Consider the following 18,831-nt stretch of genomic DNA (forward strand, 5'->3'; position numbering starts at 1 on the left):
AGAAAGAAAAACTATTTCTATCCATTATTTTATGCAAGTTTCTGTCATTGTATATGACAGCTTTTTTTGTTTAAATAATAGGATAAAATGTCTATTAAAAGGTTAATGCTTATCAGCATCTTTAGAGATAACAATTTTTCTTAAAGTAATAACATGTATGCGCTTAAGCTGTTTCTTTGGGATAGATTTGTGTATGACTTTCTTCCTGTGCTTTAAGGTGTTCTACTGGGGCGCCTGGGTGGCCCAGTCGGTTTAGCGTCCAAGTGTCCGACCTCAGCTCAGGTTATGATCTCCCGGTTCATGGGTTTGAGCCCTGCATCGGGCTGTGTGCTGACAGCTCAGAGCCTGGAGCCTGCTTTGGATTCTGTGTCTCCCTCTCTCTCTGCCCCTTCCCCACTCACACTCAGTGTGTCTCTCTCAAAAATAATAAACATTGAAAAAATTTAAAAGGGTGCCTGGGTGGCTCAGTGGGTTAAGTGTCTGACTGTTGATTTCACCTCAGATCATGAGCTCAGTATTTGTGGTTGAGCCACACATCGGGCTCTCTGCTGACAGTGTGGAGCCTGCTTGGGATTCTTACTCTCCCTCTTAACCCCTCCCCACTTGTGCGCTTGTGTGCACATGCTCGCTCTCTCTCTCTCTCTCTCTCTCTCTCGTACATGCGTGAAATAGATAAACTTAAAAAAAAAAAAAAGATGTTCTATCATCACATTGCTTAGTTTTGACACGTTTACATACTGTTTTTTCAGAAATCAATTAGGGGTATTGCTGTCAGTTTTGTTTTTTTTTTTTAACGTTTATTTATTTTTGAGACAGAGAGAGACAGAGCATGAACGGGGGAGGGTCACAGAGAGAGGGAGACACAGGATCTGAAGCAGGCTCCAGGCTCTGAGCTGTCAGCACAGAGCCCAACGCGGGGCTCGAACCCACGGACCATGAGATCATGACCTGAGCCGAAGTCGGACGCTTAACCGACCGAGCCACCCAGGCGCCCCATGCTGTCAGTTTTTAAAATGAATACAATTGCCTGCTGAAATTAAGAGACCTAAGGAACAAGTAGAACTTTTGAGAGATAGTAAAGTTGCTGAGAGATTCCTGCAGAATGAAAATTTGTCATCTTCAGGGGAATTTCAGAATGTTGGTATCTTTGGTCTCAAATGCCCATCTTCACTGGAGTCCCATTTCTTTTTTCTTTTTAAGTTTATTTAGTGTGTGTGTGTGAGTGTGAGTGAGTGAGAGAGAGAGAGAGAAAGAAAGCGAGTGGGGGAGGGGCAGACAATCCTAGGCAAGGTCTGCTCTGCCAGCACTGAGCTCAACGCAGGGGTCTATCTCACGAACCATGAGATCATGACCTGAGCCAAAATCACGCATTGGACGCTTAACTGTCTGAGCCGCCCAGGTGCCCCTGGAGTCCTATTTCTAATTACATAGGTTTTATTGGTGGTCAGAAGTCAGCCTGCAAGGAAAACCAGTCTTAATTAGTGTTATTGATAAACTAAGTGCAGAAATTTAGCCAGCTACCAGGTGAATAGTTTTTCATAGATGGAACCATAGGTCCACTGATGAGCACTAAAATTTTTGAAGTGCTTCACTATGACATTAGCATGTTACTTTGAGATTATTTCTTACTGTAGTTGGTTGGGCAAAAAGTTAGTGGTTTTTATTTGAAAACTTACATTTTTCTTTCTTTTTTTTTTTTTTGCCTTCTTAGGTGGTATCTTTAAAATAGCTTCTTGGGCAGATCTGGTCAATGCTCACGTGGTGCCTGGTTCGGGGGTCGTGAGAGGCCTGAGAGAAGTAGGCCTGCCTTTGCACCGGGGGTGCCTGCTCATTGCAGAAATGAGCTCTGCTGGCTCCTTGGCTACAGGCAACTACACGACAGCAGCGGTAAGTGACAAAATGGCTGGGGTGACAGGGGGCCCAGGCTGTTGTGCTAGAAGTTACAGGGGAAGAAAACATCTGACATTTAAGATTTATGGAACCTCTGCCAAATTAAAAAAAAAAAAAATCAAGTGTTGTTAGGGTGACAGTAATGCTAGGTGGCTAGAGTTTCCTGATAATAGCATTTTCTATCTTGTAGTGGACACTTAAGAGATATAAACACTGAAATATAAATATTTGGTTAAATATCTACCTATTCTTGGTCTTTAAGATACAATTGGTTTTTTTTTTTTTTTCCATTTTGCCATGAGTTGAAGTTGAAGGGCTTCTTGCCAGACTTGCATTTTCTCAGAATCCCCTAAGTCACACAGAGATGCACGTTCTCATGACAGCAGCCCAGATGAAGTACTTTTATCTTTTTCAGTCTTTGCTATTGATTGGTATTGGGTGGGAAAGCTGTAAACTAGAGTTCGGACATACTGTTTTCTCCAGTAACTCCCCCATTTTTGAAAGTTCTTATAACACTACATGTTAATACCCAACCCCTACACCTACACACCAGAATAAAATTGAATGGATAATTATTTAGTTAAAAAGTTTCTTTACAGGGGTGCCTGGGTAGCTCAGTCAGTTGTGTCTGGCTTTGGCTCAGATCATGATCTCCTATTCTTTGAGTTCGAGTCCCGCGTCAGGCTCTGTGCTGACAGCTTAGAGCCTGGAGCCTGCTTCAGATTCTGCGTGTCCCTCTCTCTCTGTTTCTCCCTGCTTGTGCTCCGTCTCTCTCTCTCTCTCAAAAAATAAGTAATCATTAAAAAAACCAAACTTCCTTTATAAATATGTTCAAGACTATTACTTTTAAAAGTAATAAAATTTTAGTAAAATGTTAATTTTTAAGCGGGAATTTATTATATTATTTCAAAGACTGGAACTCTGAAGAAATCACATGGCCCTCGGGCCAGGTTTTAACCTCACCCCTATATTGAACATAAATGTGATTTCCCAGATCTCATAGCGGAGGGTCCATGAATCAGTGCTAATATTTGGCACTGGGGTTCTGGGTCTGCCTCAAGTACAAGACATGGCTTGATGGGTGAGAATACTTGGTGGCACGAATAGAACAGTATGAGCCTCATGGAAGAGCCTTCTATAAATGTGAGGAAATGCTATAGAAATTGTGGAGATCAGTTATAGGCAAACGTAGATGAGATTTCTTTAGCCCTTGACAATATGGTAGGTATCTGGATATGGAGTAGTACCCTGTGTGGGTAGGAATTAGTCTTCAGTTTGGTTTCGTATCATCATAAATGTATTCTAGAGTACTTTCCACATACCCTTTTTAGAAGTAGGTGGGTTCTCAAGCATGATCATGCAGCATCTCAATTTTAGATGCACATGGTATAGGATTCTGTAATGTTTTTAAGGTATGATTAATTGGGAGAAAGGGTTATCTCAGGGTCTTATTAGATAAAATATAGAGAGTCATAAATTACTTGTTTTAGATATAATGAGTTTAATATCAGGTGAGATAAGACATATATAAAGTAGAAGTTTCTTATTGTTAATAGAATCAAGTTTTTACTTGTAGAGCTGTTACTGTGTGTAATTAACTACTTTCTTGTAATCTGTATTACGTTCCTTATAGGTTAAAATGGCTGAAGAGCATTCTGAGTTTGTGGTTGGTTTTATCTCTGGCTCCCGAGTAAGCATGAAACCAGAATTTCTTCACTTGACTCCAGGAGTTCAGTTAGAAGCAGGAGGTAAATCTGTTTATTGGTCATGGTTTTTCCAAAATGCTTCTTTACCCACAATAAAATTTTGTTATTACAAAGTTACTAAAGAGAAAGCTTGTTCGCCCAGAACAGTAACGAATGAGCCCTTTGGCTTGGTAATCCTGACCTAGATGTGCAAAATAACTTGCAGGCTAATTTTAGGGTGAAAGTTTAGAGTTACTTTTTGTTGAAATATGCCTAGAAACTGATAATTTTAGTTTAGTCTATCCCAACTAATGTTCTGAATATGCTGCCATAAAAGGTATTCTATGATCAAGGAAGAATGCTCTAAGCTAACAAAATCCAACATTTATTTCTTTGTCAGAGGACTTTGCAGAACTGTTGACATGTTAATGCGTATTGTGCCTTCTGAGTGTGGAGATAGATGGTTCTTTCACATCTCCCAAACATAAAACACTTTCAGCAGTCTGAGAAAAGTAGTTATAGTGGAAAAACAGGACAAACACAGTCTGTAGTGAAGGGAGTGATCTGGGTTATAAAAATATGCATTTTTTTTTAACGTTTATTTATTTTTGAGACAGAGAGAGACAGAGCATGAATGGGGGAGGGTCAGAGAGAGAGAGGGAGACACAGAATCTGAAACAGGCTTCGGGCTCTGAGCTGTCAGCACAGAGCCCGACACGGGGCTCGAACTCACAGACTGTGAGATCATGACCCGAGCTGAAGTCGGACGCTCAACCGACTGAGCCACCCAGGCGCCCCATAAAAATATGCATTTTTAAATGTCCTGTGGGACTCAGTAAAATGGCTTTGGTTTTGAATGGGGAAGAAATGATGACCTAGAAACATTTTTCCTGGATTGATTTTTGTCCAAGAAAGATTGCTTATCACAGGTAGGGGAGTTCATTCTATCCCGTTTTCTCTCTCTTTCCTTCTTTATGGGTTAGGCTTAAGAAGTTGGAGTTGGAAACTATGAGTAGGGTTCTTCTTAGTTAGCAAAACTATTTAAAATGACAACAGCTGTGCTTGTCTCCCCTCAGTGCAATTTGTCAGGTGTTCAAAAGGTACCTGTGAAAATATTGTGAGCAAAGTAGGTTTTGTATTAGTCATTCTTGTATACATCATGCTCATCTTTCATTTGCACCCTGCATTCCCCAGTCTAGCTTTCCCCTCCAATTGGTGTGTTACGTATCCTTCGAAACCTTTGGCTTTGTATATACTCACATATGCAGGTAAAGTTTAGGAGAATGTTTTCTGTATATGTGGCTATATTACATTTTTACATCCAGAGTTAACCTTTTAACAACTACATAGTGTTTCCTAGTTATAACTGGGCTAAAATTGTTTAACCATTTCCCCTGTTGATAGATTTGGACTGTTGTACAAACAGTGAACATTATTGTATATATTTTTGCACGTGTGGAGTATTTCTGGAATATTCTTCTAGGCTAAAAACTCCTTGAGGATGAGAACTCTTTCTGAAGATTGCATATCCTCCAGCACAATGCTCCTGTGCTTCATAAATGGTCTGTAAATACTCGTATAAATGTTGAAGGAGTGAACAATATGCTGTATAAGAACAGTTGAAAGGGTTGGTGTGACTGAGACGATAATATGAGAACGTGATGATTGAAGGTATGAGTTTGGTAAACCTTGGTTTTCTTTTTAAACCCTGACATACTAGGACTAGTGGATTCCCGTTAGGTCCTTCAAGGTTAATTATTTTATATAATACAACCATACTTAAGGAAGGTGCCACCTTTTGGGGGTTTGGTGGTTTGTTTTTAATTGTGTACTTTAAGCAGAAAACATTATAGAAAGTTAATCAGGAAGAAACTCATAGGCTAATGAAAATTCAGGTAAGTGAATGAATGGCGGCTGAATCCGTGGGGTTAACAAGTATTGGGGGTTTTACAGATTGTATTTGCCACAGAGCAGGCTGCAGCAGAATGACTCATTGAAGTTTGCGACAGCTGCCTTAGTGGTGGACGACTTTGACATTTTAATTTTGCACTAAATGTTTTGAGTCAGATTTGGATTTCTGGCCCTTCCGTTTAGCAGCCATGTATATTTGGACAAGTCACTTCACTTCTTCCGGTTAAATGGGAATAATAACAGCGTTGACCTCTTACAGTTGAGAGGCTTACGTGAGATAGTGATGTATAGAATGCACTTCACCCAGTGCTATGCTTGTCAACTGTTAATGTTCATTATAAGCCGCCCTAATTCTTTGACTAAAAAGGATCTAGGCTTTTAGGAACATTTAAAGCATCTTGGATTTGAAAGATAAGCCATTTAGCAGAAGACTTCAAGAACAACAAAATTTAAAAAGAAAAATGTGGGACTCTGGTTCAAGATGGTGATGTAGGAAGATCCTGAACTCCCCTCCTCCCACTAACACACGGAGTCTACAGCTATGCATGGAACATTTTCTCTGAAAAAAATCCTAATGTCTGGCTGAGCAAGAACTGTGTATGTGGCAAATGAGAAGAAAACCACATCAAAGTGGGTAGGAGATGCTGGGACTCAGTCTCACCATAAAGCAAACTTAGGAGGGAAGTCAAAACTTGGAGCATCTCCCTGAGGAGTGAAGGAGTTGAATTGCACATCAGGTACTCCCAACTCTTAAGACCTATACCCAAGAGACACACTTTTGTAAACCAACAGGGCTTATATCCATAAGGCTAGTGGATGGCTTAGTCGGTTAAGCGTCCAACTCTTCATCTCAGTTCAGGTTTTGATCTCAGGGTCTTAAGTTCAGGCCCTGCATTGGGGTCTGCACTGGGGGTGAAGCCTACTTTAGTAATCTTAGAAATGTCTCTTAAAGGGCTCAGAGATAGCTGATGGTGCCCAGACTTTAAGTAAAAAAAGGCTCATTTGCTACTGTTAATGTGCTGCCCTAGGGGCAGGCACCTAATTTAACACATATGTTTGAGAGCCTACTACAACACTTGTCGGGGACAGAGACTGGTGAGCGCCATCTTCATGCTCTTCCCCTGACTACACTGCACAGTACCAGTATCTCCCAGAAGGGAGTTTTTACACATACCTGGTGTCCTGATTTTTACATCTGCTGCCAAGGCGTTCCCCTTATTTATTCGGATTCACTATATATATTTGATTTTAAATTGGAATTTAAATAAAAACTTGGAGGAAAAAAAGTAAAAAAAAAGTTAAAGACCAGGAAGACTCTTAAAAGCAGCAAGAGCAAAACAACTCCCTTGTATGTATACAAGGGAAGCCCCATAAGATTAAAGATTATCTGTAGATTTTTCAGCAGAAACTGCAGGCCAGAAGAGTGGTGAGATAGATTCAAAGTGCTTGAAGAAAAAAAATCTTCCAACAAAGAACTCTCCTCAGCAAAGTTTGGAATTGAAGTATAAGAGAGTTTTCCAGAATAGCAAAAGCTAACAGAGAAGTTCATCATCCCCAAACCAGCCTTATAAGAAACTATTAAAGGGTTTTTTTTAAGCTGAAACAAAAGGATGCTAATTGGTAACAAGAAAACCTATGAAAGAATAAATCTCACTGGAAAGGCTAATAGAAGTAGATTAAATGAACTTATTAAAAGGAATTATTTATTTGAGAGAGAGTGAGCATGAGTGGGATAGGGGTAAGAGAGAATTCCAAGCAGTCTCCATGCTGACATAGTACAGAGCCTGATGCAGGGCTCAAACTCACAAACTGTGAGATTGTGACCTGAGCCAAAATCAGGAGTCAGATGCTTAACCGACTGAGCTACCCAGGTGCCCCTAGATTAATCCCTTTTAAGTTAAAAGACAAAAGTAATAAAAAAATATTCTTTAATTCTTGTAGTTACAATTATAAGATAAAATGTGATATTGAAAATGTGAAAGGGAATAAAAATGTAGAGCTTTATTATTATTATTTTTGAGTTTATTTTGAGAGAGAGCACAAGCGGGGGAGGGGCAGAGAGAGGGAAAAAGAGAGAATCCCAAGCAGGTTCCACATTGTTAGGGCAGAGCCTGATGTGGGGCTTGAACTCACAAACCGTGAGATCATGACCTGAGCCACCCAGACACCCCCCAAAAATGTAGAGCTTTAGAATGCTGTCAAACGTAATTTGTTAAAATAGATGTAAGTTGTTAAATGTAAGCCTTATTGTAACAACAAAACACATCCTTAATTAGATGCACAGGATAAAGAAATCCAAGCATACCACTTAAGAAAGTCATCAAATTACAAAGGAAGAGAGCAAGAGAAGAACAGAGAGCAGCCAGAAAACAATTTAACGAAATGGCAAAAAGTATATACCTAACAAGAATTATTTTATGTATGTATGTATTAGAGTGTGGGGGAGAGGAAGAGAGAATCCATGCTCTGCACGGAGCCTTATGCAGGGCTCGATCCCACGACTCTGGGATTGTGACCTGAGCCAAAATCAAGAGTTGGATGCTCAAGTGACTGAACCACCAAGGCTCCCCTTAACAATAATTACTTTAAATGGACTAAATTTTCCAGTCAAAAGACAGAGTGGCTGAATGGATTTTAAAAACCAGGCCTATCCTTGTGCTGGCTATAAAAGACTCCATTCAGGTAGAAGCAAAGTATAAGAACTCACTTCATACATAGACTGAAAATAAAGAGATGGGGAAGATATTCCATGCAAATGGAAACCAAAAGAAATAGACCCTTATCAGACCAAATAGACTTTCAAACAATGACTAATGAGAGACAGACTAAGGCATTACATGATAAAGGAGTCATTCCAACAAGAGGATGTAACATTTGTAAATCTTTTTGCATCTGGCATAGGAGCACCTAAATATATAAAGCAAATATCAATAGGCCTAGAGGGAGAACTAGTAATACAAGAATAGTAGGGAATTTTAATATCTCACATCAGTAGATAGACCATCCAAACAGAAAGCCAGTAAAGGAACATCAGCTTAAAACAACACATTAGATGAGATGGACTTAACAGATATATACAGAACATTCGGTCCAAAAGCAGAATAGAGGTTTTTCTCAAGTGCACATGGAACATTCTTCAGGGTAGATATTATTATGTCTATGGGTAGGCCACATAATAAGTCTTAAACACCAAAACCAGATAAGAATGCCACAAGAACAGAAAATTAAAAGCCAATATATTCCTGATGAACATAGATGCAAAAATCCTCGACAAAAGAGCAAACTGAATTCAGTGATATCTTAAATGGATTATGCACCATGGTCAGCTGGAATTCTAAGGACACAGGGATGGTTCAGCTTCTGCAAATCAGTGTGATATACTACATTAACAAAATGAAGGGTAAAAATCATATGATCATCTCAACACATGCAGAAAGAGCATTTGACAAAATTCAGTATCCATTTATGATAAAGGCCTAAGGTGGCTATAGAGGGAACATACCTCAACATAATAAAGGCCATGGATGACAGGCCTACAGCTAACATTGTATTCAGCAGTGGAAAGATAAAAACTTGCCCTCTTAAATCAGGAACAAGACTTGGATGCCCACTCTTACCACTCTTATTCGACATAGCACTAGATAGAAGTCCTACCCACAGAAATTAGTCAGAAAAAAGAAACAAAAGTCATCCAAATTGGAAATGAAGATGTGAAGCTGTCAGTTACTATTTGCAGATTATATGATATTATTATATAGAAAACCCTGAAAGACCACCAAAAACAGGTTAGAACTAATAAACGAATTCAGTCAAGTTGCAGGATACAAAAATCTTGCATTCTCTGCACTTAATATCCTGTCAGAAAGGGAAATTAAGAGCATCGCATTTACAATGGCATTAAAAAGAATAAAATACCTAGGAATAAATTTAACCAAAGAAGTTGAAGGCCTGTATACTGAAAAATGTAAGACATTGATGAAAGAACTGAAGAAGATACAAATAAATGGAAAGATACTCATGCACATGAATTGAAAGAATTAATATTGTTAAAATGTCCATACTACTCAAAATATATCAACAGATTCAGTGCACTCCCTATCAAAATTCCAGTGAGATTTTTCACTGAAGTAAAATAAACTACCCTAGTACTTGTATAGAATCAAAAAAGATCCCAAATAGCCAAAGCAATCTAGAGAAAAAAGAACAAAATTAGAGGTTTCACACTCCCTGATTTCAAACTATAATTACAAAGCTATAGTAATCAAAACAGTATGGTAGTGGTTTAAAAACAGACACAATGATCAGTGGAATACAGAAGAGAGCCCAGAAATAAACCCATGCAAATATGATCAATTGATTTATGACAAAGGAGCTAAGAATATACAATGGGGAAAGGACAGTCTCTTCAATAAAATGGTGTTGAGAAACAGATGTTGGCGAGGATGCAGAGAAAGAGGATCTCTTTTGCATTGTTGGTGGGAATGCAAGCTGGTGCAGCCACTCTGGAAAACAGTATGGAGGTTCCTCAAAAAATTAAAAATAGAACTACCCTATGACCTAGCAATTGCACTAGGCATTTATCCATGGGATACAGGTGTGCTGTTTCAAAGGGACACATACACCCCCATGTTTATATAGTAGCACTATCAACAATAGCCAAAGTATGGAAAGAGCCCAAGTGTCCATCGATGGATGAATGGATAAAGAAGATGTATATATATATATATATATATATATACAATGGAGTATTACTCGGCAATCAAAAAGAATGAAATCTTCCCATTTGCAACTACATGGATGGAACTGGAGGGTATTATGCTAAGTGAAATTAGAGAAAGACAAAAATCATATGACTTCACTCATATGAAGACTTCAGACAAAACAGATGAACGTAAGGGAAGCAAAAATAATATAAAAACAGGGAGGGGGACAAAACAGACGAGACTCATAAATATGGAGAACAAACTGAGGGTTAATGGAGGGGTTGTGGGAGGGGGGATTGGGTAAGGGGCACTAAGGAATCTACTCCTGAAATCATTGTTTCACTATATGCTAATTAATTTGGATATAAATTTTAAAAAATTTAAAAAAATAATAAAATGGTGTTGAGAAAACTGGACAGGCAAAAGGATGTAACTGTGTCACTGTCTTATACCATACACAGAAATTAATACAAAATGGATTAAAGACTTGAAATAAGGCTTGAAACCATAAAATTCCTGGAAGAAAACATAGGTGATAAGCTCCTTGACATCAGTGTTGGCAGTGATTTTTCTAATCTGACACCAAAACTAAAAGCAAGAAAAGCAAAAATAAGTGGAACGATATTAAACTATTCTGTACAGCAAAGGAAATCATAAACAAAGTTAAAAAGCAACTTACTAAATGGGAGGAAATATTCACTAATCATATATCTGATAAAGTGTTAACACCCAAAACATATATTAAACTCATCATGTACATCAATAGCCAAAAAAATAATCCAATTAAAAAATAGGCAGAAGATCAGAAAAGGCATTTTACACAGATGGCCAACATGAACAGATGCTTAACATCACTAATCAGGGAAATGCAAATCAAAACCACAGTGAGATATCACCTCACACCTGTCAGATTGGCTACTATCAAAAAGACGAGAAGTGTTGGTAAGGCTGTGGAGAAAAGGGAACCCTTGTGCGCTATTGGTGGTACGTAAATTGGTATAGCCAACATGGAAAACCATGTGAAACTTCCACAAAAAGTTAAAAATATATGTCAATCAGTTCGGAGCAGGGAGCCTGCTTCTGCTTCTGTGTCTCCCTCTCTCTCTCTCTCTCTCTGTTCCTCCCCTGCTCTTACTCTGTCTATCTCAAAAATAAATAAAGATTAAAAATATATATATATATATATATATATGTCAATACTACCCAAGGCAATCTACATATTCAATGCAATACATATCAAAATAACACCAGCATTCTTCACAGAGCTAGAACAAACAATCCTAAAATTTGTATGGAACCAGAGAAGACCCCAAATAGCCAAAGCAATCTTGAAAAAGAAAACCAAAGCAGGAGGCATCACAATCCCAGACTTCAAGCTGTATTACAAAGCTGTAATCATCAAGACAGTATGGTACTGGCAGAAGAATAGACACTGAGATCAATGGAACAGAATAGAGAACCCAGAAATGGATCCACAAACGTATGGCCAACTAATCTTTGACAAAGCAGGAGAGAATATTCAATGGAATAAAAACAGTCTCTTTAGCAAGTGGTACTGGGAAAACTGGACACGACGTGGAAGAATGAACCTGGACCACTTTCTTACACCATACACAAAAATAAACTCAAAATGGATCAAAGACCTCAATGTAAGACAGGAAGCCACCAAAATCCTCAAGGAGAAAGCAGGCAGAAACCTCTTTGATCTTGGCTGCAGCAACTTCTTATTCAACATGTCTCCAGAGGCAAGGGAAACAAAAGCAAAAATGAACTATTGGGACCTCATCAAAGTAAAAAACTTCTGCACAGCAAAGGGAACAGTCAGCAAAACTAAAAGGCAACCGACAGAATGGGAGAAGATATTTGCAAATGACCTATCAGATAAAGGGTTAGTATCCAAAGTCTATAAAGGGCTTCTCAAACTCAACACCCAAAAACTAAACAAGCCAGTGAAGAAATGGGCAAAAGACATGAATAGACACTTCTCCAAAGAAGACCTCCAGATGGCCAACCGACACATGAAAAAATGCTCAACATCACTCATCATCGGAAATACAAATCAAAACCACAAGGAAATACCACCTTACACCAATCAGAATGGCTAACATTAACTCAGGCAACAACAGATATTGGTGAGGATGCGGAGAAAGAGGATCTCTTTTGCACTGCGTAGGAACACAAACTGGTGCAGCCACTCTGGAAAACAGTATGGAGGTTCCTCAAAAAATTAAAAGTAGAACTACCCTATGACCCAGCAGTTGCACTAGTAGGTATTTATCCAAGGGATACAGGTGTGCTGTTTTGAAGGGGTACATGCACCCCAGTGTTTATAGCAGCACTATCAACAATAGCCAAAGTATGGAAAGAGCCCAAATGTCCATTGATGGATGAATGGATAAAGAAGATGTGGTGTATACGGAGTGTTACTCGGCAATGAAAAAGAACGAAATCTTGCCATTTGCAACGACGTGGATGGAACTGGAGGGTATTGTGCTAAGTGAAATTAGTCAGAGAAAGACAAAAATCATATGACTTCACTCATATGAGGACTTTAAGAGACAAAACAGATGAACATAAGGGAAGGGAAACAAAAACAATATAAAAACAGGGAGGGGGGCAAACCATAAAAGACTCTTAAATATGGAAAACAAACAGGTTAGTGGAGGGGTTGTGGGAAGGGGGGTGGGCTAAAAGGATAAGGGACATTAAGGAATCTACTCCTGAAATTGTTGCACTATATGCTAACTAAACTTGGATATAAATTAAAAAAATAAAAATTTAAAAAAATTTAAAAAAAGAACTATCTGACCCATTAATTCCACTTCTGGCTATTAATCCAAGGAAAACAAAACACTAACTCAAAATGATATGTGTACCCCCATATTCATTGCAGCAGTATTTATAATAGCCAAGATATGGAAATAACCTAAGTGTCAATGGATGAATAGAGATGTATACGTGTGTGTGTGTGTGTGTGTGCGCGCGTGTGTGTACACCATGGAATATATATACACACAATGAAATATTATGACATAAAAATAATGAAATTTTGCCATTTGTGACAACATGGATGGACCTTGAGGGCATTATGCAAAATGAAATAAGTCAGAGAATGACAGATACCATATGATCTCACTTGTATGTGGAGTATAATACTAGAACAAGTTTCATAGATAAAAAGAATAGACTAGTGGTTGCCAGAGGCTGGGGTAGGAAGTAGGTGAAATGGGTGAAGGGTGTCGAAGGACCATACTTCCAGTTATAAAATAAGTCACAGGGATGTAATGTACAGCATGGTGACTATAATTAGTAATACTGTATTTCATATTGGAAAGTTGCTAAGAGAGTCTTAATTCTTATCACAGAAAAAAATTTTTTTGTAATTAAGGTGATAATTGTCAGGTAGTCAATGTGATGATTTGGCAGTGTATACAAATACCAAATCATTAATTTTGTACACCTGAAACTAATGTTATATGTCAGTTATACCTCAATAAAAAAATATTCATCATAGCATTGGAAGTCCTGCTGACAGCATTTAGGCAAGAAAAATAAAAGTCATCTAAATTGAAAAGGAGAGAAAGTAAAACTCAGTAGTTGCAGATGACATGATACTATACACAGGAATACTTCAGAGATAGTGTGGCTTCAGTTCCAAACCAGTGCAATAAATAGTGCCAATAAAGTAATATTGCCAATAAAGCAAGCCAAGTGAAGCTTTTGGTTTCGCAGTGCATATAAAAGTTGTGTTTATACTGTAGAGTATTAAGTGTGCAGTAGCTTTATGTCTAAAACAACAAAGTACATACTTTAACAATACTTTTAATTTTTTTAACGTTTATTTTTGAGAGAGACAGAGCATGAACGGGGGAGGGTCAGAGAGAGAGAATCCGAAACAGGCTCCAGGCTCTGAGCTGTCAGCACAGAGCCTGACGCGGGGCTCGAACTCACAGACCACGAGATATGACCTGAGCCGAAGTCAGATGCTTAACTGACTGAACCACCGGGGCGCCTCTAAAAATATTTTATTGCAGGAGCGCCTGGGTGGCTCAGTCAGTTAAGCCTCCGACTTCGTTCCAGGTCATGATTTCACAGTTTGTGAGTTCGAGCCCCGTGTCAGGCTCTGTGCTGGCAGCTCAGAGCCTGGAGCCTGCTTCGGATTCTGTGTCTCTCTCTCTGCCCCTACCCCGCTCATGCTCTGTCTCTCTCTCAAAAATACATAAACATTAAAAAAATTTTTTTAAATAAAAATATTTTATTGCTGAAAAGCTAACCGCTATCTGAGCTTTTAGCAAGTTGCAATCTTTTTGCTGGTGCAGAGTCTTGCCATGATGTTGATGGCTGCTGAGTGATGGTGGTGGTTGTTGAGCATTAGGGTAGCTGTGGCAATTTTTAAAAATAAGACAGCAGTGAAGTAAGTTGATGGACTCTTTCATGAACAATGCTCTCTGCATGCTCTCTGGAGCATGCAGTGCTGTTTGATAGCATTTTTAACCACTAAAAATTGGTGTCAGTCCTTTCAAACCCTGCCATTGCTTGATCAACTAAGTTGAGGTAATATTCTGAATCCTTTGTTGTCCTTACAACAGTCTTTTCAACGTTTTTTTTTTTTTTTTTTTTTTTTTTTTGGGACAGAGAGAGACAGAGCATGAACGGGGGAGGGGCAGAGAGAGAGGGAGACACAGAATCGGAAACAGGCTCCAGGCTCCGAGCCATCAGCCCAGAGCCTGACGCGGGGCTCGAACTCACGGACCGCGAGATCGTGACCTGGCTGAAGTCGGACGCTTAACCGACTGCGCCACCCAGGCGCCCCTGTCCTTACAACAGTCTTCACAGCATCTTCACCAAGAGTAGTTTCCATTTCCAGAAACCATGTCTTTGCTCGTCCATTAGAAGCAAGTAACGGGGCGCCTGGGTGGCTCGGTCGGTTGAGCGTCTGACTTCAGCTCAAGTCATGATCTCTTGGTTTGTGAGTTCAAGCCCCATGTCGGGCTCTGTGCTGACAGCTCAGAGCCTGGAGCCTGCTACAGATTCTGTGTCTCCCTCTCTTTCTGCCCGCCCCCCTCTCTCTCTCAAAAATAAACATACATTTAAAAAAATTTTCTTAGAAGCGTCATGTGTTATAGTTTTATCCGGAAACTGCAGCAATTCAGTTGCCTCTTCAGGCTCCACTTCTAATTCTAGATCTCTTGGTGTTTCTACTACATCTATAGTTACTTCCTCCACTGGAGTCTTGAGCCCACAAGGTCATCCATCAGGGTTAGAGCCTGTGAATGCTGGTATTTTGACCTCTTTCCATGAATCACAAATGTTCTTAATGGCAGCTAGAATGGTGAATCCTTTCCAGAAGATTTTCAGTGTACTTTCCATCAGAGGAATCACTGTCTGTAGGAGCTATAGCTTTATAAGACCTATTTCTTAATAAGACTTGAAATTTGAAATTACCACTTGATCTATGGATTTAGAATGGATATTGTATTAGCAGGCATGACGACATTGATGTCATTGTACCTCTCCAACAGAGCTCTTAGGAAATCAAGTACATTGTCAGTAAGCAGTGATTTTTGGAAAGGAATCTTTTTTTCTGAGCAGGTCTTAACAGTGGGCTTAAAATACTCAGTGAACCATGTTGTAAACAAATGTGCAGTCATCCAGTCTTTGTCCCATTATAGAGCATAGGCAGAGAAGATTTAGCATAATTCTTAAGGACCCTAGGATTTTTCAGAATGGTAAATAAGCATGGTCTTCAGGTTAAAGTCACAGACTACATCAGCACCCAACAAACTTTGAAACTTTGAAGCCAGGTATTAACTTCTAACTATGAAAGTCCAAAATGGCATCTTCCAAAAGAAAGCTGTTTCATCTACATGGAAAATCTGTTGCTTAGTGTAGCCACCTTCACTAATTAATGAATTATTGATTACCTGAGCTAGATCTTCTGGATAACTTGTTGCAGCTTCTACATCAGCACCTGCCTCTTCACCTTGTACTTTATGCTATGGAGACGGCTTCTTTCCTTAAAACCTCATGGGCCAACCTCTGCTAGCTTCCAGCTTTTCTTCTGAAGGTTCCTCACCTCTCTCAGCCTTCATAGAATTAAGAGAGTTAGGGCCTTGCCCTGGATAAGGCTTTGGCTTAAGGGCTGGTTCAGTCTTTGATCCAAATCACTAAAACTTTCTCCATATCAGCAATAAGGTGGTGTTGCTTATCTTTCATGTGTTCGGTAGAGTAGCACTTTTACTTCAAGAAATTACTTCAAGAATTTTTCCTTTGCATTCACAGCTTTGCTGTTTGGTGCACGAGGACTAGTTTTCAGCCTGCCTTGACTTCTGACATGACTTCCTTGCTGTTCTTAGTCATTTCTAGCTTTTGATTCAAAATGAGAGACATGCAACTCATCCTTTCACTTGAACACTTAAGAGGCCATGTAGGGTTATTAACTGGCCTGATTTCAATATTGCTGTGTCCCAGAGAATAGGGAGGCACAAGAAGAGGGAGAGAGATGCTGGTGGAGCAGTCAGAACACACATTTACTAATTTCACCATCATATATGGGCAGTCTGTTGTGCCCCACAACAGTTATGTTAGTAACATCAAAGATCGCTGATCACAGATTACTATAACGATGAAAAAGTTTGAAATATTGTGACAAGTACGAACATGTGATAGAGATACAAAGTAAGCACAGGCTATTGGAAAAATCAGGTCAATAGACTGGTTGAATACAAGGTTGCCTCAAACCTTCAATTTGTAAAAAAAAAACAACACAAAACAGTATGTGCAAAGCACAGTAAAGTGAAATGCAGTAAAACAAGGTATGTCTCTACAGAAAATCTGAGAGTCCACCAAAAAATTACTAGAATAAATGAATTCAGTAGAGTTGCAGGATACAAAATTAACATGCAGAAATGAGTTGTGTTTCTATGTACTAATAATAAGCTATCAGAAAGAGAAGAAACCCCATTTACAATTGCATCCAAAGAAATAAAATACCTAGGAATAAATTTAACCAAGGAAGTCAAAGACCTGTACTCTGAAAACTGTTAAGACATTGGTGAAAGATTTGAAGATGATACAAATGTAAAGTATTATGTGCTCATGGATTTAAAGAATTATAAAATGTCCATACTACCCAAAGCAATGTACAGATTCGGTACAATCTCCATCAATACCAGTGATATTTTTTACAGAACTAGAACAAAGAATCCTAAAATTTGTATAGAACCACAAAAGACTTTGAATAGCCAAAGCAGTCTTGAGGAAGAGGAACAAAGCTGGAAGTCTTATGCTTCCTGATTACAAAGCTATAGTAATTGAAGTAGTATGTTATTGGCATAGAAACAGACACATAGATGAATGGAACAGAAGGGAGAGCCCAAAGATAAAGCCACTCTTAACCTCGTCAACCTATGACAAAGGAGACAAGAATTCACAATGGGGAAAAGATAGTCTTTTTATTATTTTTTTAAATGTTTATTTTTTAATGTTTGTTTTTGAGAGAGAGAGAGACAGAGTGTGAGCTGGGGAATGGGCCAAGAGAGAGGGAGACACAGAATCTGAAGCAGGCTCCAGGCTCTGAGAGCCCGACGCGGGGCTCGAACTCACAAGCCATGAGATCATGACCTAAGCGCAAGTCAGACACTTAATTAACTGAGCCACCCAGGTGCCCCATAATGTTTATTTTAGAGAGAGACAGAGTGTGAGCAGGGGAGGGGGCAGAGAGAGAGGGAGACACAGAATCTGAAGCAGGCTCCAGGCTCTGAGCTGTCAGCACAGAGCCCAATGCGGGGCTCGAACCCATGAACTGTGAGATCATGACTTGAGCCAAAGTCAGATGCTTAACTGACCGAGACACCCAGGTGCCCCAATAGTCTTTTTAATAAGTGGTGCTGAGAAAACTGTACAGCTACATGGAAAAGAATGAAACTGGACCACTTCTTAAATCATACAAAAATAAATTCAAAACGTATTAAACTTGAATGTGAGACCTGAAGTTATAAAACTAAAAGAAAACATAGGCAGTAAGCTCTTTTAGCACTATATTTTTGACAGGTCTCCTTAGGCAAGGGCAACAAAAACTAAAATAAATGGGATTGCATCCAACTAAAAAGTTTTTGGACAGTGAAGGAAACCATCAAATAAAAGGTACCCATTGAATGGGAGAAGGAATTTACAAGTAGTCCTATATCAGATAAGAATAAAAGGTTAATATCCAAAATATATAAAGAACTTAAACATTGTATTAAAAAATGGGCAAACGACTTGAATAGACATTTTCCCAAAGGAGACAGGTAGATAGTGGTCAGCAGGTAGACGAAAAGATATCAGCATCACTAATCATCAGGGAAAATACAAATCAAAACCATAATGAGATAATACCTCATGCCAGTCAGAGTAGCTAATATCAGAAAGACAAGAAATAACAAGTGTTCACCAGGTTGTGGAGAAAAGGGAACCCTAGTCCACTAGTGTTAGTAGGAATGTAAATTGGTACAGCCATGGTGGAAAACAGTACTGGTTTCTCAAAAAATTAAAAATAAAGCTGTCATACAATCCAGGAATTCTAGTTCTGGGTATTTATCAGAAGGAAAAAAATCCCAGTTTGAAGAGATATATGCACCCATATATTCATTGCTGCATTA

The 18,831-nt window shown here is 39.0% G+C and overlaps 1 protein-coding gene across 2 annotated transcripts in view; it reads left to right on the forward strand.

Moving 5' to 3' along the window:
• Window positions 1–18,831, forward strand: part of UMPS (uridine monophosphate synthetase) — a 32,606-nt gene that overhangs the window by 12,120 nt on the left and 1,655 nt on the right. Inside the window, exons 4-6 of one of the 2 annotated variants that reach the window (XM_053903458.1) lie at window positions 1,712–1,887; window positions 3,524–3,638; window positions 5,059–5,704. In XM_053903458.1, the coding sequence (XP_053759433.1) occupies window positions 1,712–1,887; window positions 3,524–3,638; window positions 5,059–5,063 (296 nt within the window). In that variant the 3' untranslated portion in view covers window positions 5,064–5,704. Of the gene's footprint in view, window positions 1–1,711; window positions 1,888–3,523; window positions 3,639–5,058; window positions 5,705–18,831 lie in introns of those variants that run through there. The other variant, XM_019448640.2, reaches the window with a different exon arrangement.

The sequence above is a fragment of the Panthera pardus genome, unplaced genomic scaffold (genome assembly GCF_024362965.1).
Source record: "Panthera pardus isolate Hobbes unplaced genomic scaffold, ASM2436296v1 HiC_scaffold_16, whole genome shotgun sequence".
NCBI lineage: Eukaryota > Metazoa > Chordata > Mammalia > Carnivora > Felidae > Panthera > Panthera pardus.